Source organism: Pseudorasbora parva, chromosome 19 (genome assembly GCF_024679245.1).
Source record: "Pseudorasbora parva isolate DD20220531a chromosome 19, ASM2467924v1, whole genome shotgun sequence".
NCBI lineage: Eukaryota > Metazoa > Chordata > Actinopteri > Cypriniformes > Gobionidae > Pseudorasbora > Pseudorasbora parva.
Window position 1 is genome coordinate 39,191,320 of NC_090190.1, and position 27,311 is coordinate 39,218,630.

A 27,311-nucleotide genomic window follows, 5' to 3' on the forward strand; every position below is an offset into this window, starting at 1 on the left:
AAAGTAAGATGTTTAAAAGGAAGAGCAGCTTTCTGTCATCATTTACTCATCATGTCGTTCTGAACCTGAGGGACTTTCTTCAGTGGATCACAAAAGACATTTAGAAATGCATACAAATATTTCTTCTTTGGTCCTCTTGTATCGTCTATATATTAAAGAATGAGATTAAACACAAACAGACACACATGAACCCAACACACTGAATACAGGGACGAATGTAAGTGTGTGAATACAGGAGGAGCTCTGACATCACTGCAGTTCAGAGAGATTCAGAGAAAGTGAAACTAACTTGATCTGCAACAGCATGGACGCCTGAAACGATCAACCTCTTCAAACAACAGAATATGACTGATCCGCTCAGAGAGTCCTGTGGACACATCTGATCCTCACAGGTAATGACAGAAATATAAGAGAGATTGAGCTGAACAGGTTTCTAATGGAAGTGATCTGGTTTAGTGGGTTTATGTCAAACTGGGATAAGTTGAACAGAACCAGGTTTAATCATGTCAAATACTCGACTACTTTAGTTTACTGCACTGAAATGAAATCAGAATTGCATTAAAAATGTCATTTGATTGGTTGTAAAGCAAAGTTTAGTGTTTCTGTCATTTTGTCACAATACATAAAAACTAAAGAAACAGGAAGTAAAATGAACTGCAGACAGATTTGACAAACCTGCTAAAATCACATTTATATTGAAGATTAAAACTATCCTTATTCATACAAGCTACACTTGGTCATACAGTATTTATGTTTATTTTGTGGAGTTATATATTTATTCGTAGGTAAGCATGTGACCTTTGTACTGTTTCTGCTTCTAATATGGCTGCCGTAGCATCACCCGGGTGGATGCTGCACATTGGTGGTGGTTGAGGAGATTCCCGCCTTCAATGTAAAGCGCTTTGAGTGCCTTGAAAAGCGCTATATAAATCGAACAAATTATTATAATTATTATCTAAACAGAAGGTCATAGTTCAGATTGTTCAGTGAGTTTATGAGTCTGTATGAGGAGTGATTGTGTTTATGAGATTTTAACACTTTAATTGAAATATTTATTAAAGGATCATGAGAGAATATGAAGTAACCCCAAATCTGACTTTTGAGGCAAGATTTCATTTAAACTTCAGTGAACAAATACAGGAGAGAATGGGCTTAGATCGGTCTTATCAGTCTATTGGTCATAATTTATTTATTTTATTTCTTGAAATGTCTTGAAGAAGGACAGAACAATGGCAGAATCTTCACCAACATCAACAAAAGAAAGAAAAACCAGGAGACACAGTATTGAAACTTTACCTCCATGTAAGTCAATAACTCAGTAAAGATTGAATTAGTGCATGAATGACTTTAACTCTTCTCATATGGTGATATTTTAAATGTACAGTTCAGGAATATACAGTACTACTTCACATTAAGGCACTGATCAGCTTGTCTGGATTCATTTTGCAGTAACGACCAGATTATACATGACTTCTTATATATTTGAGAAATCATATTAGATATTTTTCAAAGCTGCTCTTTACCTTCAACCTAATTCATGAGGGGAATCATGGGATTCTTTTAAACATTATTTTCTTATCTGCTCTAATTCATCCATATAATAAAATCATCATCATCTCAATATTTTTAAATTTAAGCTCTTCAAACTAAAAGTCTCTACATGAGAAACTTGAATTCTGTTGTTCAAGTGTCTCCAGACTTTAGACTAGTAGTGATTTCTCTTCTTCATTTCTCTCTCCAGTCATGTCTTCCTCCAGCGGTCGACTGACAGACGAGCTTCAGTGCTCTATATGTCTGGACGTGTTCACTGATCCAGTCACCACTCCATGTGGACACAACTTCTGCAAGACCTGTCTGAATAAGTGCTGGGACAACAGCCAGACCTGCAACTGTCCATACTGTAAAGAAACATTCAAGCACAGACCTGATCTCAAGATTAATACCACACTCAGAGAGCTTGTAGATCACTATAAAAAGAAAAGTCCTGAGAAAAAACCTGAAGTTCTGAAAAAACCTGAAGTTGTGTGTGACGTCTGTAAGGACAGAAAGCAGAAAGCCCTGAAGTCGTGTCTGGTGTGTCAGAGCTCTTACTGTGAAACTCACCTGGAGCCTCATTTGAGAGTGGCAGGTTTAAAGAAACACAAACTGATCAATCCTGTGAGGAATCTGGAGGACTATATCTGTCAGAAACATGAGAGGCCTCTGGAGCTGTTCTGTAGAGATGATCAGACGTGTGTGTGTCCGATGTGTGCTTTGAAAGACCACAAGAACCACAACACTGTTCCTCTAGAAGAGGAGAGTGAAGAGAAGAAGGTAGAAGTTACTGACAAACTGATTTCAAAGGCTCTTATCATGAAGAATCACATGCTCTTTATTATAAATGAATCAGTTTTGAAAACATATTGTGTTGTTCTGTGTCTATAGACTCAACTGATGAAGACACAGAAAGACGTGCAGCAGATGATCCAGGACAGAATCAAGAAGATTCAAGACGTCAAACACTCAGCAGAAGTCAGAAAAGTGAGTTTAAAATAATGTCATTATATGAAGATCTCTACACAGATGCAGGAGGAGCCAGTCCTGTCGATCTTCATTATGAGTGTATATAAGCAGCAGTCATTGGGTAGCCTAAAAATCTAGACTCTGGTCAGGCCAATCACATCGTGTATAGAGTCAGTGAGCGGAGCTTAACAGTAGCAGCAGAGTTGCGCTTGTGTGCTACTAGTAATCCCCAAGGGGGTAATCTAGCACTCGGAAAGCGTTCCACCCATAGGGGCGGCCATTAGTAACCAAGCCCTCACCTGCTGTTAGCATCCCATTGACTCCCATTTGTTTTTGCGTCACTTTGACAGTGAATAACTTTACATCTGAGGCGTTTAAAGACTCCATTTGTCCATTATTTATTAATAAAGAAACACAACAATGCATAAAAGGCTCCATTACATTGTATCTTACACTATCGCCCGTAGAAGCTGCTTTTGTAAAAATAGGCTAACGATAGCATCATTTTTTTAATTATTCAAATTAACTGCTATAATGTTCTGCACCTGAAATGATCATGGCGTGTGATCCATCCAGTACTAATATTCAGTGTAATGTTTTGCTCAATGTTATGATAGAGCGACCAGCTTAGTAGAGAACAAGTAACCAGTAAGTAGTCTAGCATACTTGTATATTTCGCTTTCTTTTTTATATTTCCTCTTTTTTCTTTTTATGATACTGAGCCCTGATGGCTTTGACCTCTTCATGATGATGAAACTAAAGCACGGAGGACGACGTTCCCTGCCGGCCTCTACATGATCTCATTACAGCAGCGCCACTATCACCATGGCGACTTCACTCCAATAATCACAACTAATCATAATGCCTCGAAATAGCAAACGTACAAAATATTAATAATAAAATATATATGAAATAACTAAAAAATCTTGTTGGGGTGGGGGCTCACTGGCGCCCCCCAGCTGTTGGTGCCCTAGGTGACCGCCTAGCTTGCCTATGCCTAGAAGCGGCACTGACTAGAAGACCTCCAGCTGTCAGACAGGTTGCTTACGTCACATCTTCATCGTCTTGCTCAGTCTGAGCCTGCGCAGTTCGCTCAGCCATCAGGAAGTGAGTGCTTCTAATTGACTTCACTTTTTGCCGTTGTAGTCTATGGGGTCGCTGTGTCCAATTCTTTTACTGTCTATGGTAAACACAGAAACTGGCGAACGGCGGCGGTCTTTCGAATCAGCTTTGACCGCGACTCTGGAAAACTTGGAGTTGAGCTTTTCTCTGAGAAAAGAACAAAGAACGGCACTGAAGTCATTCTTAAAAAGGAAAGATGTGTTCGGAGTTTAGCCGACCGAATACGGTGAATGTTTAATCTATCAGCGAGCTCTGCTTCACCTTCGTTGCTCTGGTTGGTGTAGTGCTATCCTATCGCGTGCAGAGGGAGTTTGAAAGACAACCGTTTATCCGCCCCTCGGATTGAGCCGTCAATGGTGAGTTTTCAGACCAAACATCTTGATGTGGGTCTGGCTTGTCAGGCTAGTTATTGCGCCGTCACAGCAACAATTCTTCTAGAATACTTCATTTGAGGGGTTTTGCTATAGTATAGTATGAGCAATAGTAACACTGATTCTTGTCTTATCAAACACCACTAATCATTGGTTGATTGTCCTGGTTGAGCAGAGAAACACAGAGGAGGAGAAAGCAGCCCGTGTTGAGCTCTTCACTGATCTCATCCGCTCCATTGAGAGATGTCAGACTGAACTGCTGGAGATGATGGAGGAGCAGCAGAAAGCTTTGGAGAAACAGGAGGAAGAGCTCATTGAAGAGCTGGAGCAGGAGATCACTGAGCTAAAGATGAGAAACACTGAGCTGGAGCAGCTCTCACACACTGAAGATCACCTCCACCTCCTACAGGTCAGTCAGCATCTCTCTGATCAATGATAATGCAGTATATGACACCATAACACTCCCCATGCTGAAGGATTTCTCCTCTCTCCTGCTGTAGATTTACTCATCCCTGTGCAGCTCTAGAGACACCAGGAACTGGCCTGAGATCAGTGTGAAGACTGATGAGAGTCTGGAGACTCTGAGGAGAGCTCTGACTCAACTGCAGGACACTCTACAGGAGAAACTCACACACACTGGTACGACAATATCAAACACACCGCACAGATACATATATTCATCATCTTTAAACATCAGCAGTGTTGGGGAACGTTACATTTAAAAGTAATGCTTTACAATATTGGGTTAGTACCTAAAAAAGTAACTAATTGCGTTTCTTAGTTAACTTTTATGGAAAGTAGTGTTACGTTACTTTTGTATTATAGTTTGTTGCTTGTTTGTTTGTTTTTAATAACAGAAAGACAGAAGTCCACACTGTAAATGATTTCTATTGTCTTCACAGTATTATACTGTTTTTCTCAACAGTTTCATGCTAAGAATAACAGTAAATTGCTGTATTCAATGTCACAGGATGCTAAACTCTACTGTAGTTAGTGTTACAGTAATTTTACTGCTGAATGAAATACAGCAACTACTGGATAATTGTTGACAGTAAGTTACTGTTAATTTGACAGTATTTTTGGTAACACTTTACTTGAAGGGGTGTGCATAAGACTGACATGACACCTTCATAATCATGACATGACACATGTCATGAATATGAAGGAGTTTTTATGCATGTTTATGACAACTGTCATTAAGTTCATTCGCTTAATTATGTCATTTTTAATGCAATGATGACATTTCGGAGATGTCTTTATTATGACAACTTGACATAAACCAATACATCACAACCTGTCAGTGTCTTTGTCATGACAACTTGACATTACCAAGACAACATAACCTGTCATAAACAGACATAACAGATTATCAAATTTAAGAAACTTACTTAGCTTTTAGGGTTAACCTTAAACTGTCATGTGGTTGGTTTTGATGTTGACTGAGGCCATTATAATGTCATAAAAAATTTTCAGTGGCAAAAGTTTAATTTGTCATTAAAATGTAATTAGGTGTTAATACGCTGTCAAATTATTTTTTAATAACAGCATCATTAATATTTTTCAGTTCACAATGTTTTATTTTATTTTTTAAGTTTCCTCCACCAGCTTCAACAGAAGGTTAGATAATAGACAATTTCAAATGTCTTAAAAATATGAAAAGGAGTTCGAGAAATAAAATCAATCATTTAATTTTTAAGACCTGCCCTCTCACAGAACTGACTCTTAAAAACACAAGGCATTAATTTATACACAGGTGACCAGCACCAATTAACGCAAAAAGGGGAAAACACGTACACAAATAATGGCCATTACACAAAATAAACATATATATATCAACATCATATACACACATAAACAAACACAGAAAAATAACACGTTGTCAAATGACTTCACTTTATAAATTATCTTCCGATGTATAAAAATAAGAGAAATAGTCTTTAGAGCCCCACCCCGGGCTGAACAAGGAATGGTTGTGGCTAGAGCCTAGGCAGGAACATTATATGTAGGGCCAACGTTTCCGCCCGAACCTCTTTAGACGGTGCACCAGCACACGAGACTCCACCATAACAAACGGAATGGTAAGAATAAACTCAAACTATTCGTTAAAGAGTGAGCGAAAGTTTAAATAAAGTATATTAAACCCAAAATAACGTTGTTGTGAATTGTTTTTACTTACTGCAAACTAAATTGACATTAAACACCTAAACAAACTAACCTGACTGAGGCTCTGCCAACAACTGTTACAGCGTACACATAACCAGTGGTGCCACCATAGACATCATCATATAGGTGTATATGTCTATGCCACTCTATCATTTTGAGTTATATTAATAGTTTTTAATGACTCTGTACGATTTCCTCTATGATGCCATATTTCAGGTCAAGCTAAATATTCATGACACTGTTATAAAATAATTTGACACAGTATTGACACTTAATGACATGTTAATGACAAATTCAACTTGTACCACTGTAGTTTAGGTCAAGAAATATATTCATGACAATGTTATGAAATAATTTGACACAGTATTGACAGTTAATGACATGTTAGTGACAAATTCAACTTGTACCACTGTAGTTTAGGTTAAGAAATATATTCATGACAATGTTATAAAATATTTTGACACAGTATTGACACTTAATGACATGTAAATGACAAATTAAATTTATTAAAAAATCATGACATTATAATAGCCTAATGACAGCCACTGTCAAAACCAACCACATGACAGTTTAATAATAATAATAATAATAATAATATATTTTATTTATAACGCACTTTTCATTCCGAATAATCTCAAAGTGCAACAAAGGGAAAAAATAACAATACATGAATAACAAGTAAAAATTACATCTCAACATCATGCCGGACGCTGATGACGCTAGCCTGGTGCAAACTTCAGCCACCATGCAGCTCAAGCCCGAGGGAGACCACGAGCCGACACCCAGAAGAGAGAGCAGCCGCAGCGAGCAACATCAAATGTCCTTCAAACCAAAACCAACCACATATTCAAACAAAAACAGAAGAGAAGCGGTGAAAAAACAGCAAACAACGTCCTCTCAGTGGCTGCCAGCAATCAGCAACAGTCCCAATAGTAGCTCTGTTAGACTAGTCACAAACATAAGAAAATAAAATAAAATCTAAATTTAATAGTAAAGTTAACATGACTTGTGGGTGGAGAAGCGGCGAACAGACAACGCCAGCATCCTCTCCCCCACGTTGCCTAGCAACTAATGTAATGTAAACCCAAAAAGCTAAGTAGTTTCTTAAATTTGATAATTAATCTGCTATGTCATTTCATGTCTGTTTATGACAGGTTATGTTGTCTTGGTAATGTCAAGTTGTCATGACAAAGACACTGACAGGTTGTGATGTATTGGTTTATGTCAAGTTGTCATAATAAAGACAACTCCGAAATGTCATCATTGCATTAAAAATGACATAATTAAGCGAATTACACTTAATGACAGTTGTCATAAACATGCATAAAAACTCCTTCATATTCATGACACATGTCATGATTATGAAGGTGTCATGTCAGTCTTATGCACACCCCTTCAAGTAAAGTGTTACCGTATTTTTTTTACAGTGCAGTTTTGGCAAATGTAAAGACCTTTTCACAACAAAAGTAAAATAAAAAGCCTCAGGCTAAAGAAAATTCAAGACTCTTACTTCAACAATAATAATAATAATAATAATAATAATAATAATAATAATAATAATAATAATAATAAACACAAATGTGGTTTATCTAAAGTAATTTTGCGTATTAGTGTGGTTGAAATGGATCATCAAAGGTCAGCAGCAGATATATTGGTTAATAAAGTGAGATTAAATACGTCACTTATTTAAATGGGTCATGTAAAGATTTGTGTCTGCATTGTTAGTTATGATGAAAGCATTCGTGAGAGTGCATTAATCGCTGCAATGATGAGATCAATGTCACGTCACCTGCTCAACGCTTATCACTGCAACCTTTCATGGGATGGGAATAGATCTAAATATAATCAACACGTAACAACGCAGTCAAAGTATTTGAGTGTCCCATATGTAATACTTATTTCAAACGCAAAGATGTCAGCCAATCACAGCAGTGGGCGTTTACACTGAAGTCTCACAGCAGCCTATCACAGCAGTGGGTGTTTACACTGAAGTCTCACAGCAGCCAATCACAGCAGTGGGCGTTTACACTGAAGTCTCACAGTAGCCAATCACAGCAGTGGGCGTTTACACTGAAGTCTCACAGCAGCCAATCACAGCAGTGGGTGTTGACACTGAGCAGCCAATCACAGCAGTGGGCGTTTACACTGAAGTCTTACAGCAGCCAATCACAGCAGTGGGCGTTTACACTGAAGTCTCACAGCAGCCAATCACAGCAGTGGGCGTTTACACTGAAGTCTCACAGCAGCCAATCACAGTAGTGGGCGTTTACACTGAAGTCTCACAGCAGCCAATCACAGCAGTGGGCGTTTACACTGAAGTCTCACAGCAGCCAATCACAGTAGTGGGCGTTTACACTGAAGTCTCACAGCAGCCAATCACAGCAGTGGGAGTTTACACTGAAGTCTCACAGCAGCCAATCACAGAAGTTTCTGTTTGATTCTCTGAATATCAGAGACTTAAATAAAATATAATCTTAAATCTTGTCTATAATTTCACTTAAACATGTCAAAGATCTGATGATGTTTTATTGTCTCTACAGTTCTGAAGAGGATGCAGCAGTATGCAGGTACTGTGTGTGTGTGTGTGTGTGTGTGTGTGTGTGTGTGTGTGTGTGTGTGTGTGTGTGTGTGTGTGTGTGTGTGTATTGAGTTATGATTCATATTCTCTGTTTTCTCAGTGGATGTGACTCTGGATCCTGATACAGCTCATCCTAAACTCATCCTGTCTGATGATGGAAAACAAGTGAGACATGGAGACATTAGACAGGAACTCCCAGACACACCAGAGAGATTTGATAGATATGTAATTGTCCTGGGAAAAGAGGGATTCTCCTCAGGGAGATTTTATTTTGAGGTGCAGGTGAAGGGAAAGACTGAATGGACTTTAGGAGTGGTCAGAGAATCCGTTAATAGGAAGGGAAAGATCACACTGAGTCCCAGTGATGGATTCTGGACTGTGTGGCTGAGGAATGGGAATGAATATAAAGCCTGTGCTGATCCTTCAGTCTCTCTGTGTCTGAGAGTGAAGCCGCAGCGGGTCGGTGTGTTTGTGGATTATGAGGAGGGTCTCGTCTCCTTTTATGATGTGGAGTCCAGCTCTCATATCTACTCTTTCACTGCTCAGTCTTTCACTGAGAAACTCTATCCATATTTTAGCCCGTGCCGTAATGATGGAGGTAAAAACTCAACTCCTCTGATCATCACACCTGTCAAACACAATAAATGAATTTACAGCCCAATATGAAATGAGATGAAAGTAATGATCTTAATAATTAAATATGAAAAAAGCATGTGCTGCTATTTTTTATTTTAATTTGTCAGCTATAATTGCATATTTTAATTTGTAAAAATATAATGCTTATTCAATAAATATTTTTTTTCCATTTATTTTATAATTTTTTCTCCCATCTCTCGACAGTGAAACTGTAAAATATTATCATTAAAGTCTAACTCTAGTAACCAGTGTTACGCAGCACGCTTGAGCTCAATCATTTTACTGTTCTCACACAAAATACACATCAAATATACTTTGAGAAAGAGTAAAATAAGAGTTTTTTTGTAAATACACGAAACCTTCACTTAAATTATGCTTGTGTTTAGCATATTTCCTAAAAGCTTAACTAAGAATATATTTATTATACTTTTTAGAAATATATAATGGATAATACTCGAATTTCAAATATAGTTTTAATAATATTTAATATTGTGTCTTTTTCACCTGTGTATTCTTTGAGGTCATCACATCCTCCCACACTAAAAAATAAAATGTCTCAAATCATTTCTATCTGAGGGTAAATATTTAAAGCGTTCAGTTCCAGTAACAGTGTAATGATGCTTTCTCACAGCTCAACAACACAATCAACATCTTCTACTTCTACACAACTGACACATCACTACAATCATCTGAACTTTACAGCTGAGGTGTGTGTCTATTGGCTCGCTGGTGGCCCTCATGGACACACACACACACACACACACACACACACACACACACACAGACACACACACGTACACCTCCACCTACACGATACACACACACACACACACACACACACACACACACACACACACACACACACACACACACACAGTAAATGTGGGTCTAATCATCAGTTTGTGTTGTTCAAAACTTATTTAGTAGGATTGGGATACATTTGATAAAAAAGGATTGTCCTGATCCCAGCAGAAGGGTGGATTTCAGGAACAAAAATGTAATATCTTTTTTTATTTATTTTTAAATGGTACAAAAAATACAAAATGTATATAATTTAACACACACACTATTATGTTAAAGTAATAAATTAGAAGCAGACATTATAAGGTTGTCTATTAGCTTTCGGTAGCCTTCAGTAAAAGAGATTGTAGTGTCATAAAATAATCGCCAAATTGTAAGTTATGTTCTGTTTTGTCCAGTGTGTGTTCATTTGTCTGTCAGTGTGTGTTGTCGTTCTGTTTCCTGATCACATGTTCCTTTGTTCCAGTTTCCCGCCGCTCATGTGTCACCATGGTAACCCTAATTAGTTATTTCTCTTCGGCTGTGTCTGGTCTATTATCTCGTTTGTGTTCCCAATTTAAGTTCTGCTGTTTCCCTTTAGTCTTTATCTGATCTCCGTTGTGTATCGCGTGTTTTGACCCGCCTGAGAATCTTTAACATCTTTTGAAATTGTATCTGCCTCTCTTCATTCTTCTGCCTGCAAACATCAGTGATACAAACAGCTGGAAATAGCAAACAAAAGTATAATAATAATAATAATAATAATAATAATAATAATAATAATAATAACAATACATTTATTTTGTATAGCGCCTTTAAAAGTTGCTTTCTCAAAGCGCTTCACATCACAAAAACCACAACAATGTATATATATATATAAGAAAAAAAAGTAATATAAAAGGAAATAACAGTAAATAAACAACAAATAAAAAATGCAATTAAAAAACAAAAAACATTTTAAGATGAGTTTTAAAACTGACTAAAGAATGAGCTTCCCTGATGTCAGACGGGAGAGAATTCCACAATTTGGGGGCATAAGATGAGAGAGCCCTATCACCCCTCGAGCGAAGCCGAGTGTTAGGAACGACTAAAAGCCCACTCTGAGAAGAACGCAGGTTACGACTAGACGTGTACGGTATTAAAAACTCGGTTAAGTACTGAGGAGCCAAACCATCCAATGCCTTACATGTTAACATCAGGACTTTAAAATCAACACGAAATTTGACTGGAAGCCAAAACAGGAGTTATGTGATCAACTGCCCTCGCCCCAGATACAATTCTAGCCGCAGAGTTTTGCAAATATTGAAGTTTGTTAATACAAGATTTGGAAACTCTGACAAAGAAGGGCATTACAATAATCTAACCGCGAGAAAACAAACGCGTTAATCAACCTTTCGGCAACAGCGAAAGAAAAATTAAATTTCGTTTGAAGTGTTTTTTTTATTTTTACAGTTTTTTTGGATTGCTTACACACTAAAATTAAAAGTAGTACACTATTAGCAAAACCTTACTCTTATGAAGCAAAACATCAGCCCGTATTTGCACAACTATAAGGTCAGCCTCACACTTGCTGCAAAACTCTACACACCGTGATTTGCAAAAAACTAAACACACATTACACACAAAAATCTATCATGAAGTCACTTCCTTGCAATACCAAAGCACTGACTGTCAAATTACCACACCGTCCAACCAAGGTAAGTCAAGGTCAAGGTAAACTTTATTATCCCACAAGGGGAAATTCATATGGTCATTCATTCATTACGCGCCCTTATCACAACATATTCTTCAAAAACACAACACATAATACACAGCAGTCTATAAATAGAACAATAAAGACAAAAAAGAAATAATACTACAAAAAAGAAAATGACAATCCAAATACAAAATTACAATTACAATCCAACATTTAACATTAAAATATATAATATTAACAGGTAACTAAAACTATGATAGCTTACGATGTGCTTGATCATTATACAGTCTGATCGCTGTGGGGACAAATGATCTATTATACCTTTCTGTTCTAATTCTGTGTTGTAAAATTCTACCAGTTGACCTTTTACTTCTCATGAATTTATGATATGGAGGGTGAGTAGGGTCATTAAGGATTTGGTCAGTCTTTTTTGAAATAAGCTCATTGTACTGCCGACACCTGGTCAATTCCAATGATCCTGCTGGCCATCTTAATCATGCGCTGTAGTTTCCTTTGGTCCTCCAAACACACAGATGAGGCCAAAGGACAGAACACTCTGAAGTAGACTTTTATAAAACATTACAAGAATGTGTTTTTCTAAGTGAAGTTAATAAACGTTATTTTGGGAGGAGTACGCCCATCTAATCTTTCAATTAATACCAAGGTATAAAACCAGCAGCTTACCTCTTCCCCTTTTTAGTTCCTGAAGCATCCCTCCTCCTCCTCCCCTGCTCCTCCTTTTGTACACCACACAGGGGGTGGTTGAGGAGAGATCCCTGACACGAGTTTAAAGCGCTTTGGGTGTACAGTAGTACATATGAAAGCGCTATATAAACGACTCATTCATTCATTATTTTATTCATTCAATTTGCCTGTTATAGGGGGGCAATCTGAGCTCGGGTAGAATATCCTCTCTGAGCCCCTCTATAGCAGACAGCAAGCCAAATCTGTTTACCACTTTCACTAAGATTATACGGACACACACTCTTCCTGAAGAAGTACATCCGCTGGTGCATTTTCTTAGTTTTGTTCAGTGCACATTCATTAAAAGTTCATTTAAAATCAATTTCCACTCCGAGGTATTTATACATTGAGACCCTCTCCACTAATTCACCATTAATATTAGAGGGGGGAATTATCATTGTTTTTACTAAAATTTATGACCATCTCTTTTGTTTTCCTCACATTGATTTCCAGAAAATGACCAACCATTGCTGTATCATCAGCATATTTAAAATAAGTGTGAGCTGAAGAGGAAGCTTGACAATTATTGGTATATAATGTGTATAGGATAGGCGACAGAACACACCCTTGAGGTGCCCCTGTGTTTATCATTTTTGAGGATGATGTACATTAATTAAATCTGACTTTCTGACTACGATCTGTCAAGAAGTCATAGATCCATAAAATCATTTGGGGATTTACTCCCAAATGCAGTAGTTTTCTCGCCAACAAGTGGGGTTGGATCGTATTAAAAGCACTACTAAAATCAATGAACACAATCTTCACCAGGCTCTGAGCATGTTCAAGGTGCTCATGAGTGCTGTTCATCAAAGATAGCACTGCATCCTCAACACCTCTCTCTGCACGATAGGCAAATTGATTCGGGTCTAAAAGACGTGAAACCTCTTGGAGAAGTTGTTTTAAAATTATTTTTCAAAACATTTCATAACTGCAGAGGTCAAGGCAACAGGGCGCAGATCATTAAACTCCTTAGGTCTATTGTTTTTAGGCACAGGCACTATTAAAAATTGTTTCCATAAGCTGGGAATAACGCCTGTATCTAATGACAGCTGAAACAACCTATGGAAAGGCTGAGCCAACTGATCAACACACACCTTTAGTGTCCTGCAGCTCATACCATCAGGTCCACAAGCTTTACGAGGATTTACACATCTAAAATAGAATTTGACCTCGTCCAAGGCGATATCAATATCTACACCCTTCATGTCTCTTATTTCTGTAATGGTTTCATTCTGTTCAGCTTTAAAATCATATATATCAAATTGACAATAAAAATCATTTAATTAATTTGCCATGTTAAAGTTATTCTCTGCTACCAACGAATGCTTCTTGGGCTTATATCCTGTGATAGATTGGACTCCCTGCCAAGCTCTCCTAGGATCACCTTTAAAAATGTTTTCTAACTTATGTTTTTATGCTGCTTTACAGTCATTGATTTTACTTTTAATCTTTTAGTCTTTTTCTCTTCTCTACTTTCTCCTGATTTAAACACACACTTTTTCCCATTAAGGAGTTGCTTTAACTCTGGGGTAACCCAGGGCTTATTATTAGGAAACATCTTAACAGTCTTTCGGGGATGATTGCGTCCTCACAGAATTGTACATACCCTGATATAGTGAACGCTGCGTCATTGACATTGTCAGTCAGATCAGTCACGACATTCCAATCTGTGCACTCCAGGCAATCCTGAAGTGCCTCAATCGCAACATCAGTCCAGCATTTAACCTTCACCTTTTTGATTTCTCACGCCGTAGGCGGGACACATATATTGGTATCAGTTTAATCATATTATGGTCCGAATTCCCTAACCCGGGCAGGGGCTTAGAGTAAAACGCATCCTGGATGTTTCCATAACAATGGTCAAGGCAAGCTTTATTGCGCGTTGAACAGGTGACGTATTGTTGATAAGTAGGTAAATGTTCCTTTAAACTGCATGAATTAAAGTTACCCAACAAAAATTTAGCTGCGTCGGGGGTCTCTTCCTCCGCTTTAGTTACAAGTTCATGAATCGTAGTGGCAGCGGCCAATGTATCGGCAGAGGGCACAATATACACAACAAACAGTCTGATTTGGTGTATTTGGAAATGATAAGGCCTTAAAGAGAGCGCTACTAATTCAATGTCCTTCGTACATATCTGATGCTTCATCGTAATATGACCAGGGTTACAGTATGTATTATTAACAAACACACACACCTCCACCTTTCCTTTTCCCGTAGTTCTGATTACGGTCCATCCTCACCAGCGTGTAGCCCTCTAGTTTGACCGACGAGTCAGAGTCTCGGTAAGCCAACTTTCTGTCAGGCAGATAAGGCAGGATTGCCGGTACTCGGTGAGATACTGAGTGCATGCCCGCAACTCATCTGCCTTATTCCGTAAGCTTTGGACATCGCCGAGCATGATGGTTAGAAGTGATTGTCTGTAGGGCTGTCTTCTCACTCGTTCCCGGATTCCTCCTTTCCTGCCACGTTTCCTTGTTTTAACGTTGTTGCCTCTGACACATTCCAGTGGTAACAAAGATGTGTCATAGGGATGAAATCGCGTTGCAGGGGAATTAAAATTTAGCAGAAAGTCTCGTGTGTAGGTGATTCGCGCTCCCTGGTCACTATATATGTAATGATTGTAACCGGCAGCATAAGTGATCAAAATCACCAGCAAGATAACAGAGTTCGGTTTCATTCTGAGCCGTGGACATTCACCTATCTAAATAAAAGAGACTTACTTTAACCGTTAATATTGATGGATTGTAAAACAATTACAGTTTTTTTCAACTGCTTACACACATTTTCTAAAGGTTTCCTCTTTTTTTCAAAACTTAACACACAAATTCAAGAATTCCACACACAAGATGCAAAATGCCTCACATCTCTTTCAAAATGAAACAACACAGTCAAAATATCACAAACATATTTCAAAAGCAAACATTTGTCTTACGTTGTAAACACCTTTACCACAATGTTATATTTTTGATTATGTCATATACACACTGTTATTCAAAACCTAAAGCTCTTCTTTTAAAAGCTCACATGTACATGAATGAATGTAATCGGGAGAGAGCTGTTGAATATATAAAGTAAAAACAAAAGCAAAATTGAAACCAAACTTTTTATTTATGTTTTTATTTTTATTTTTTTGCTCTTTGTGGTTGTAAATGTAGTATTACACAGTTTGAAAAGAAAGAAAAAAACACATCAAAAATATGTAGTGTTGTAGCATGTAGTGTAAAACCAAACATAATGTGTGTGCTTGCATGTGGAGATGGTTGGGTGTATCTAGGCTCCATCTCTCCTCCGGGCTGGGTCCGGCCACAATACTTCATCCACGTCACATGCTATATTCTTTCTTGCCAGACACCGTGGAAAGTACCTTCTTGTATGGCGTATCCAACCTTGGATGGAGGCAGCATCAATGTCTCCACATGCCTCCTCCATTGCCTGGAGAAGTGTCATGTTAACATAGGGACGACGATCATACACTTTCCAGCGCCATGTGGAGAAAAATTCCTCAATAGGATTTAGAAATGGTGAATATGGAGGCAGGTAGACAACAGAAAAATGGGGATGCATAGCAAACCAGTTTTGGACCTGATGGGCATGATGAAACCTGACATTATCCCAGATGATGACAAATCTTGCCTGGTCTTCATTCTGCAGACCCTGAACAAGCATGTCATGAATAGTTTCCAGAAATTGTATGATGTGATCAGTGTTATAGGGGCCAAGTGTGGCGTGATGGTGCAGGACACCATTTTGTGAAATTGCAGCACACATTGTAATGTTTCCGCCACGTTGTCCAGGGACATTGACAATGGCCCTTTGTCCAATGACATTCCTTCCCCTTCTTCTGGTTTTACTTAGATTAAAGCCCACCTCATCCACAAAAATGTATTCATGGACATTGGCATGGGCATCCATCTCCAAAACTCTCTGTAAAAGACAAATGAATCTGTAGATCAGAATATGCACAGCCGAGTAGCCTGGTTTTGCAGGTGCAAGTCTGATATATTGGAGAAATGCATACATTCACAAAGTCATGTCGAAGATTCTTGACTCTGTCACAGTTCCTTTCAAAAGGGACCCTGTACAGTTGTTTCATTCTCATTTGATTTTTCTGGAGGATGCGGTGTATTGTTGAGGCACTCACAGCATTTATGGTCGCAAAAATTGTGGCATCATTAAGGATATGGTTGCGTATTTCACAGATTGTAATAGCATTATTGGCCAAAACCAAATTCACAATAGCCGTCTCCTGCACTTCAGTGAACATGTGACATCGCCCACCATGAACCCTTTGCCTTTCCACTCTGTAAAAGATTCAGGAACAGTAAGTGTGTGCCATAAACTGTAACAATATATATAATATTTAATTGGTAATATGGTCAGATTGTCTTAAAGTTGGCTGTTTTATTGTACAGTTTGATACCTTACCAAACTGTGACCAATGCAATGCACTGTAGTAAATGAATGCAAGAGTACTACAGTAAAATATATTTATTATAGTATAGGCCTACTGTTTGTTATGGTAAAAAAAGCTATTGTGTGTACATTAGAACATGTGTACATTACATTGGATTGTTACATACCTGTTCTCATTTCTAAAGGTTCGAATTAAACCCGCCACAGTAAATCTACTCAAATTACGCTGGACTCTCAGTCCAGCCTCTCTCATTGTTAAACCATGGTTTATCACATGATCGACTACTGTAGCCCTAATCTCATTTGAGACCACTCTTCTCATTCCTTGTCCTCCTCCATTTCTGACTCGTCCTCTTCCTCCCTTTCCAACTCCTCTTAGTCGAACTCGTCATCTGGTTCTCCCTCCAACTCCTCTTACTCTGTCTGCATTGTTTGCATCCATTGTCCAAAAGCTATTACTTGACCGTTTGCCTATTTATAGGCCACTACTAAAGTTATGATTGGTTGTTGTTAAGTAAAGCAACAAGTGTTTGCACATGTGAGGAGTTAGTGTGAGGCACTGATGAATTAGTGTGGCATTTTGATTGGTTGTGTTTATAAAAGGAAATCAAGAAACTTCCTCTCAGATTTGTGTGTGTTGCATAGAAAATTGTGTGTTGTGTTTTGCAAAAAGTGTTTAATGAAATTGAAAACTGAGTAAAAGGCCAAAAATTAGTGTATGGTTTTGCAGATTTAGTGTGTGGTTCTGGTGTTTGAGTGTCAGGTTTTAAAAATTGTGTGACAAGTAACAATTTTGTGTGTAAGCAGTTGAAAAAAACTGTAATAAAACAAACACAGCTAAGGACAAGCGAAGAGACCATGTCGCCGCTCGCCCAATTGGTTCAACACAGTCATCCGCTGTGCAAACACTTGTTTGCTGAATTGCAGACACACCAATCAGGTGTATAAGCACTATAAAAAGCAGCAGGTGAGTTCATCGGTCTTCAAGCACAAGAGTCAGAGAAAGAGTAAGACGAGGAGGAGGACAAGGTGGAGGCCTGTGACCAGACGGAGGAGCAGCAATGCAAGGATGGATTCGTCATTCAAGACGTTTCTTTCCAAGGTGTCTTGCTAAAGATAACATTGTTGATGAAAATCTCTGGCCAGATCCAGCTAGGCGAAGAGACAATGTCTAGGCTGATTTTTGTTTTTTAACATTTTGGGCATGTTGAAATAAATGAGTTTCTTCAGTTTGCAACATTAGTCTCATGTAGTGTTTGGTGGATTTACATTATATTTGTACATTGATGGTAGCCTACTCTAATCATAGGGAAGTAGAAGTGCTAAAAGTGTTTTAGGATTATCACAGCAGAGTGTAACTCAGGCAAAGAAAGTATAGAAATGTGAAACGTGTGTGTTTCATATGGTTACAAAGTGTGTTTTTTAAACAGATGTCTATAGTTTTTACAAGTGTGTTTAATTATGCAAAGGATCTGTATTTTTTTTGCTAATTGTGTGTAGTGTTTTGAAAATCATGCTTAAGCAATCCAAAAAAACTGTACTCACTGTTTGTAAACCACATTGGCACAATAAGAGATGGGTCAGTCAAAAGTTCTCTGTGAGTAAAGGCAGTTTCTCAGTTTCTCACTACACAAAACTTTACTGTGAGACAAAAGCATTGAAATATTTTTTTCCCCATCATGTCCCTTTAGAGCAGGACTAATCAACTGGTGCTCATCATTATTATCGATTATTATCTGACCCTCCTAAACATTTAAAATCAGCGCGGTTACTTTAAGATCGAGCCGCTGCCCATTCATGTTTAGCCGATCTGATTTGTTCTCTGGCGGAAGACGTTTAGAAATTACACAAACCAATTTACACTCAGCGTCAGCGTATTTTTTTTTTTGACAGATAAATGAGAACAAATCAAGATCAAATGTCGCTCTCTACCTCGAAGAAGAGAGAAGTTTTGTGGAGAATGGACAGAAAAATACCTGTTTCTTCCTGTTTCACCAAATCCAGTATGTTTGATATGCAGCGAGTGTATCGCTGTAACCAAGGAGGAAACTTGAGAAGACACTTCAAAACCAAACAGGCTAACTTTGACACTCAATATCCTTCTGACTCTGATGCTCGTCGACGTAAAGTGCAAAGTCTCACTGCTGACAATGAGCAAAGATGAGCCATCATGTTTCGATCGGGTACCGAGCACGAGAAAAACTTTTACTGATTTGATTCGGAGACTGTGAAAGATTGCATGTACAGTTGTACAGGAGATTGTGAAAAACAAAACGGAAACAACATTTCCTCTTTTCAGAAAATTCCAGTGCCTGACACTTCAACCAAACGAAGAGTTGAAATTCTGTCAAATTAAGTTTTTGAACATTTTAAAAGGCAGAGGTAAAGTCATTAGCTGTGGATGAATCTACTGATGGTGGTGATGTGGGACAGCTGTGTCTCTGGGAGATTTTGTGATGGGATGTGCTTTTGTGAGGAACTGCTGGGATTAAATCCATTGGAGGGACATGCAAGTGGTGAGATACTTTTTAATAATGTTTTCTGTTTTTCCTGAGCACGGACTAGATTTGAAACGAGTAAATATGCTCGTAACAGATCGCAGAGCGCCAGATCGCTGCACGGCTTGATTCACCAGAGCGATCTTTGTGCTGAACTAAGTGATGAATTCAAAAACACAATGGATAGAGTTATGGCTATAATTAATTTCATCCGCTTGTTTCGTAAGCTCTTATCATCATGTCTGCTGATCACACTGATTTGCTCCAGAATAATGATGTACGGTGGCTCAGTAAAGGCAATGCACTAAGACGGTTCTGTGAACTTAGGCAAGAGATCGTTGCTTTCCTTCAAGAAAGTATCGCAAGAAAAACGGCAAATTTCTCTCTCTGGTGCTCGACGAGACTTCCGTGGCAGACGTGTGTTTTCTAAATGATGATTTTTTTCAGTCATTTGAACAGCATTAATCTGGTAGCCTAGAAATCTAGACGCACCCCAGCGGCAGCAAATCTAATCTGCCCGCGAGTGTCGTCTAGCAACTCTCAATACCCTTCTGAGCTGTAAACGCCAAACTCTTGCCGGGCCAATCACATCGTGTATAGAGTCGGTGGGCGGGGCCATAATGACGACGGCCGAGTAAACACAGAAACTGGCGAACGGGAATTTTACCCCAATTATTAGGAAAGTTAAACAAAAATTTAACTCATGGTTAATGAGAGATCTTTCGTTATAAGGAAGAATATTACTATCAAACACTGAAGGGTTATCGCGCTTGGTGTATACAGCTCTCGTTTTAGACGTTCCACAATCAGTCATAAAAGAGGTGGACACTGTTTTGTTCAATTTTATTTGGAAGAACAGACCACATTATTTACAAAAAACTATTCTATGCAATCCAGTTGAAGATGGTGGTCTAAATGTACTTGACTTTAATACTGCCAATGGTGTATTCAAGAACAAGTGGATAAAGAACTACTTCAGCTCTAAAGGCAAAATTTGGAATATCATCCCCGAGTTCATTTCTGATAAATTGGGGGTTTAGAATTTTTTTTGAGGTCCAATTTTGATGTAAACAAGATTCCGATAAAACTTTCTTCCTTTCATAAACAGGTTTTTTTTATTATGGATGCTCATCTTTAAGCATAACTTTTCTCCACACGAATCTGTGATTTGGAACAACAAATGTATTATATTTAAAGACAAATCTTTATTTGATAGAAATTGGTCTAATAATGGTATAATATTAGTCAGACAGTTATTTAAGAATAATGGGCATCTATTTAATTACTGTGAATTCCTTAATTATTATAATGTCCCTGTTACTGCTAAAGAGTTTGCAGTATTTGATGCCATTCCTAGTGGCCTTATTCAACTTTTATCAGGTAATATAGCTTCTGAATCTATCTCTGTATATACAACCAATCACTTAAGTATTAATGGTGTGAAAATTGTAGAATTTTTTTAAATAACGTTTATATTAAAGAATTATGTAGAACTACATTATTACCGAAATGCAAAACTCAATATATAATCAGATTGAATGGAAAGAGGTCTGGAGTTAAATACTGTCTCACTAATAAAATTAAAGAAATGACATATAAAGTTATTCATTTGATTTATCCAGTGAAACAAGTTGTCTCAAGATGTTTTAGAGACATGTGCCTTTTGTAACACAGAAGAAGAATCCATAAAACACCTATTTTTTGAATGTGTATTTACCCAGTTGTTTTGGATTGATGTTGAGTATTTGATATTTAAATTCACAAAGTGTAAGATACGACTGTCTGGTAAAGATATATTTTTGTTATACAAAAATAAGAATTTGGAGCAGAATTTGGTGGTTAACTTAATAATTATGTATGGAAAATACCATATACACAAACAGGAATGGACAAATAATAAACCTAACATTATACTATTTACAATTGAACTTAAACATTATATTGAGGCCCGAAAAGATGCAAGAAATAAAAAAGTGATAAGAATGTAGAGAATTTTTAAATCCTTTTCTTTTTGAAATTTTGTACATTTTTCTCTGAATTTTTTTTCTTTTTTTCTTCTGTTTGTTTTATTTTTTATTTTTTCCTTTCTGTTGTTTCCTTTGATGCTATTATGTATGTAATCGATAAAAATACTCTGTGACCCTTTGTATGTATGTTGTTCTTGTGTGTTGTTCTTGGCGAACGGCGGTCTTTCGAATCAGCTTTGACCGCGACTCTGGAAGACTTGGAGTTAAGCTTTTCTCTGAGAAAAGAACAAAGAACGGCACTGAAGTCATTCTTAAAAAGGGAAGATGTGTTCGGAGTTTAGCCGACCGGATACGGCGAATGTTTAATCTGTCAGCGAGCTCTGCTTCACCTTCGTTGCTCTGGTTGGTTGTAGCGCTATCCTATCGCGTGCAGAGGGAGTTTGAAAGACAACCGTTTATCCGCCCCTCGGATTGAGCTGTCAATGGTGAGTTTCCAGACCAAACATCTTGATGTGGGTCTGGCTTGTCAGGCTATTAATCTGGAGTTGCAGGGAAAGGATTAAACCGTGAGTGATATTGTGGAGAAAAGCAAGATGGGCTTGTTTGTAACCGATTTGAATATTGTGAAAATGCTGCATTTCCCAACACTGTGGGATGTCAGCAAAAACTTCCAGAGATATGACAGATTTTTGGAAAAACTGTGTGTAAATTTTGCTTTGAGGTTTGGCGACTTCAGTTTACCCCCCGAGGTGATGCAGTGTGTCAAGGACCCGTTTAGTGTTGATGCGGGACGAGCGTTTGCTTCTAAAGCCAAAGAGGCGCTCATTTCACTCGATGAAGGATTGCTGCAGGAGCTCATAGACATCCAGACGTCATCTGATGCTGAGAGTTCATTTCTGTCTGGAGGATGTGTACAGCTCTGGGCCCAATTTTTTGCTGCTCTTTCAAGATCAAGCAAATGCAATTTTAGTCTTTAGCAAAAGACCGGCATAGGTTGTGAATACTTGCATATATTTTTAAAATGTTAAACAGTTATAAACAAAAGACGTTTAAGAGCTCTGCATTACAGTTACAGTGCTGTACAAATACAGTATGTTGATCATTGACGTGATGATTATTTACACTTGCTTTGAACTTTTTGTACAATGTTCATAGTTGAACTATTAACATTTGTTAAACTGTATTTTAAAGTATGACTTAAAAAAGAAATGATTTATAAGTAAATATTAAAAGGCAAAATACTGGATACAAGCTGTGTGCATGTTTTTTAAGATATGACCTATAAGTAACAAAAACAATATATTAGTTATAACACAGTAATATATAATAGGTTATAAGAGAATGGTAAAAGTTTGGCCCGGGTCATATTTACATTTTTTAAATCTGGCCCTCAAAGAAGAGCTGCTTTAATAATCCAGATTAAAGTGTGTATCTGGATCAGGGTGATCCAATCTGATTTTGCTTTGGAAAACCGGCACAAAAGTAAGATGTTTAAAAGGAAGAGCAGCTTTCTGTCATCATTTACTCATGTCGTTCTGAACCTGAGGGACTTTCTTCAGTGGATCACAAAAGACATTTAGAAATTCATACAAATATTTCTTCTTTGGTCCTCTTGTATCGTCTATATATTAAAGAATGAGATTAAACACAAACAGACACACATGAACCCAACACACTGAATACAGGGACGAATGTAAGTGTGTGAATACAGGAGGAGCTCTGACATCACTGCAGTTCAGAGAGATTCAGAGAAAGTGAAACTAACTTGATCAGCAACAGCACGGACGCCTGAAACGATCAACCTCTTCAAACAACAGAATATTTACTGATCCGCTCAGAGAGTCTTGTGGACACATCTGATCCTCACAGGTAATGACAGAAATATAAGAGAGATTGAGCTGAACAGGTTTCTAATGGAAGTGATCTGGTTTAGTGGGTTTATGTCAAACTGGGATAAGTTGAACAGAACCAGGTTTAATCATGTCAAATACTCGACTACTTTAGTTTACAGCACTGAAATTAAATCAGAATTGTATTAAAAATGTAATTTGATTGGTTGTAAAGCAAAGTTTAGTGTTTCTGTCATTTTGTCACGTTACATAAAGACTAAAGAAACAGGAAGTAAAATGAACTGCAGACAGACTTGACAAACCTGTTGAACTGCAGCTTAAAATCACATTTATGTTAAAGATTAAAACTAGACTTTGTCATGCAAGCTTCACCCGGTCATACAGTATTTATGTTTATTTTGTGGAGATATATATTTATTCGTAGGTAAGCATGTGACCTTTGTACTGTTTCTGATCTAAACAGAAGGTCATAGTTCAGATTAAGTGAGTTTATGAGTTTAAACTTTAATAGAAATATTTTTTATAGAGAGAATATGAAGTAACCCCAAATCTGACTAGACTTCAAGATTTGAAACTTCAAGACTTAATTTAAACTTTGGTGAAAAAATATAGTGAATGGGCTTAGTTTGGTATTATCAGTCTGTTGGTCATAATTAAAATTTTGAAATACAATATGTTTTTTTAATTTCTTGAAATGGCTTGAAGAAGGAAAGAACAATGGCAGAATCTTCACCAACATCAACAAAAGAAAGAAAAACCAGGAGACGCAGTATTGACTTTGATCCTCCATGTAAGTCAATAACTCAGTAAAGTTTGAATTAGTGCATGAATGACTTTAACTCTTCTCATATGTTGATATTTTAAATGTACAGTTCAGGAATATACAGTACTACTTCACATTAAGGCACTGATCAGCTTGTCTGGATTCATTGTGCAGTAACGACTAAATTATACATGACCTCTTATATATTTGAGAAATAATATTAGTGTAACGTGTTCGTGGGTGGGGAAGGAAGAGGACACGGGGGTCGGCTGGACTGTTGACGCTTCTCTTTATTTAGAATACTCAAACACTTTTCAACACACTCAATAGTGTGGTTTCTCTCAACACAACGATCAGTTCCGGGTCGGAGCCGCTCTCCCCCCTCCACCTCCTGGGCCAGTACTGCGCCCAGCCCCCTGTCCGACGCGTCAGTCTGCAACAGAAAAGGGAGAGAAAAGTCAGGGGAGTGTAAAAGCGGCCCGCCACATAGAGCAGCCTTAACTTGGGTGAAAGCCTGCTGGCACAGCTCCGTCCACTGGACCGTATCTGGTAGCCCCTTTCTAGTAAAGTCAGTCAAAGGGCTGGTGAGGTCCGAATAATTTGGTATAAACCTTCTATAATATCCCGCCAGCCCCAAGAACTGCCTTACCTCCTTTTTGGTCTTGGGTCTCGGACAGGTTGCAATCGCGGCAGTCTTATCAATTTGGGGACGCACTTGTCCATGACCCAAGTGGAAGCCCAGATACCTTACTTCCACCCGCCAATGTCGAATAAAATCGAGCCCAGCCCAGCCGATCAAGCAACTCGTCAACCCGCGGCATTGGATAAGCGTCGAATTTCGACACTGCGTTCACCTTGCGATAGTCCACACAGAACCTGACCGAGCCGTCGGTTTTAGGAACCAAAACTATCGGGCTCGCCCAGTCACTGTTGGACTCCTCTATTACTCCCATGTCCAGCATTGCCCCTAATTCTTCCTGAACCACCTTTTTCTTGTGTTCAGGCAATCGATAAGGCCGGCTGCGAACTACCACGCCCGGCTCCGTCTCGATATGGTGCTGAATTAAGTCGGTACGTCCCGGTAGGGGCGAGAACACGTCGGCGAACTCCGCCTGTAATTTTGATAAATCAGTGAGTTGGGACGGTGAGAGGTGATCTCCACCAGGGGCCAGTACGACTAATTGTGCCTTGATGCTCGCTTCTGGCCCGAGATCATCCTCCCCCCCGATCACCGTTGCCAACAACACTGATTCCACCTCATTCCATTTTTTAAGTAGGTTGAGGTTGTATATTTGACGCGCCCCGTTCCTATCGGATCGTATCACTTCATAATCGAGATCCCCGACCTGTCGTGCGACCTCAAACGGCCCCTGCCACTTTGACATTAATTTCGAGCTCAACGTAGGGAGTAATACGAGCACTTTCTCTCCCGGTGTGAATTTGCGTAGTTTCGTACCCCTGTTATATGACCGGCTCTGGCGGTCCTGGGCTTGCAACAAATTCTCCCTGGATAGCCGCCCCAGTGTGTGGAGTTTTGTTCGCAAGTCCAGCACATATTGAATTTCGTTCTTCGCCAAAGAAGGTCCCTCCTCCCAAGTTTCTCGCAGGACGACCAGCACCCCCCGTGGCTGGCGCCCGTAGAGAAGCTCGAAGGGGGAAAACCCTGTGGAGGCTTGTGGGACCTCCCGCACGGCAAATAAGAGGGGTTCTAACCACCGATCCCAATTTTTGGCGTCTTCCTGCACGAACTTACGGATCATGGTTTTAAGTGTGCGATTAAACCGTTCGACCAAGAGGTCCGTTTGTGGGTGATAGACGCTTGTTCGAATGGATTTAATGCCCAATAATCCGTACAGTTCGCGTAACGTATGTGACATAAACGCCGTGCCTTGATCAGTGAGGATTTCTTTCGGAACCCCCACCCGGGAGATTAGTCGAAACAGTGCGTCCGCAACACTCTTCGCGGAGATGTTGTGGAGAGCCACTGCTTCCGGATATTGTGTTGCGTAGTCCACGATGACTAACGCAAAACGATGTCCGCGTGCGGATCGCTCTAATGGCCCGATGAGGTCCATCGCAATTCTCTTGAAGGGGACCTGCATTAATGGAAGGGGGCGCAATGGTGCTTTTGGGGCGGCCAGTGGATTCACCAACTGACATTCCGGACAAGACGCGCACCACCTGCGCACGTTGTCATGAATGCCTGGCCAAAAAAATCGGGTCATAAGGCGATTCAGCGTGGCCGCCTGTCCCAGGTGACCCGCCATTGGATTAGAGTGAGCCGCCTGGAAAAGCATTTCCCGGCGGCTCTTTGGAACTAACAACTGGGTTGTATCTACCTTTGTCTGAGTGTCTTGGGTCACTCGATACAACCGGTCTTTTATTATGGCGAAATAGGGATAAGTGACAGGCAAGGCAGGTTGGAGAGACTGGCCGTCAATAGAGCGGACCTGCTGGAAGGCGTTTTTGAGGGTCTCATCCTGGGACTGCTCCAGAGGGAAGTCATCGCGGTCCGAGAGAATCAGTCTCTTGATCCCGCTCGTTTCCTCTGAAGCCGTCCCCAAGGGTCCCGTCTCAGTCTCCCCAAGCTGCACTCGCGCCGCCCCCCTCCTAGCCTTTTTCTCCCAAGCGGCATCCGCACATAATGATCCCAATAAAGCCGAAAAGGCGGGCCAATTCGTCCCCAGAATTAGCGGATGCTGGAGGTGAGGACTAACCGCCACCTCTACATTATGCTTTTCTCCCCGAAACTGTATCGTGATTGGGACAAGCGGATATTCCACCACATCCCCGTGCACACACCGCACCTTAACCAAGCGGCTTGTATCCAATGCCCCAGGCTGCATCAGGCTTTGATGGATTGAGGTTTGGTTACATCCTGAATCCACCAAGGCCTGATATGTACCCCCCTTGATACTCACAGGAATTTGGTACTCTCCTGCTTGATCGGGGGTGGTCTGCTGAACGTCCGGGACCCGGATCATTGTCCCGATGTCCATCATAGGACATCGGTCCACAAAATGATCCGGGTCGCCGCAACGCCATTAGGCCAGCCCAGGCCTACCCACCGCCCCTGCAAGGTTCGCCACCGGCAGTTGTTGGGCGGCCGCCTGGGCTTCTCCGGACAGTAGTGGTATCCGGCGCACCGGCCACTGTGCCCGGGGCCACCCGCAGGCCTCCGCTGCTTTTTGGAAAAGGTCTATGAAGGCCTCGGGATCATCTTGTGG

General features: G+C 39.4%; 1 protein-coding gene across 1 annotated transcript in view; it reads left to right on the forward strand.

Moving 5' to 3' along the window:
• Positions 1-290: 290 nt before the first annotated feature.
• Positions 291-27,311, forward strand: part of LOC137047408 (uncharacterized) — a 35,603-nt gene continuing 8,582 nt past the window's right edge. The window contains exons 1-10 of the mRNA XM_067425038.1: positions 291-392; positions 1,218-1,302; positions 1,742-2,313; positions 2,425-2,520; positions 4,171-4,404; positions 4,496-4,634; positions 8,699-8,725; positions 8,837-9,383; positions 22,208-22,382; positions 24,027-24,111. Of these exons, the coding sequence (XP_067281139.1) occupies positions 1,230-1,302; positions 1,742-2,313; positions 2,425-2,520; positions 4,171-4,404; positions 4,496-4,634; positions 8,699-8,725; positions 8,837-9,383; positions 22,208-22,382; positions 24,027-24,111 (1,948 nt within the window). The 5' untranslated portion in view covers positions 291-392; positions 1,218-1,229. The remainder of the gene's footprint in view (positions 393-1,217; positions 1,303-1,741; positions 2,314-2,424; positions 2,521-4,170; positions 4,405-4,495; positions 4,635-8,698; positions 8,726-8,836; positions 9,384-22,207; positions 22,383-24,026; positions 24,112-27,311) is intronic.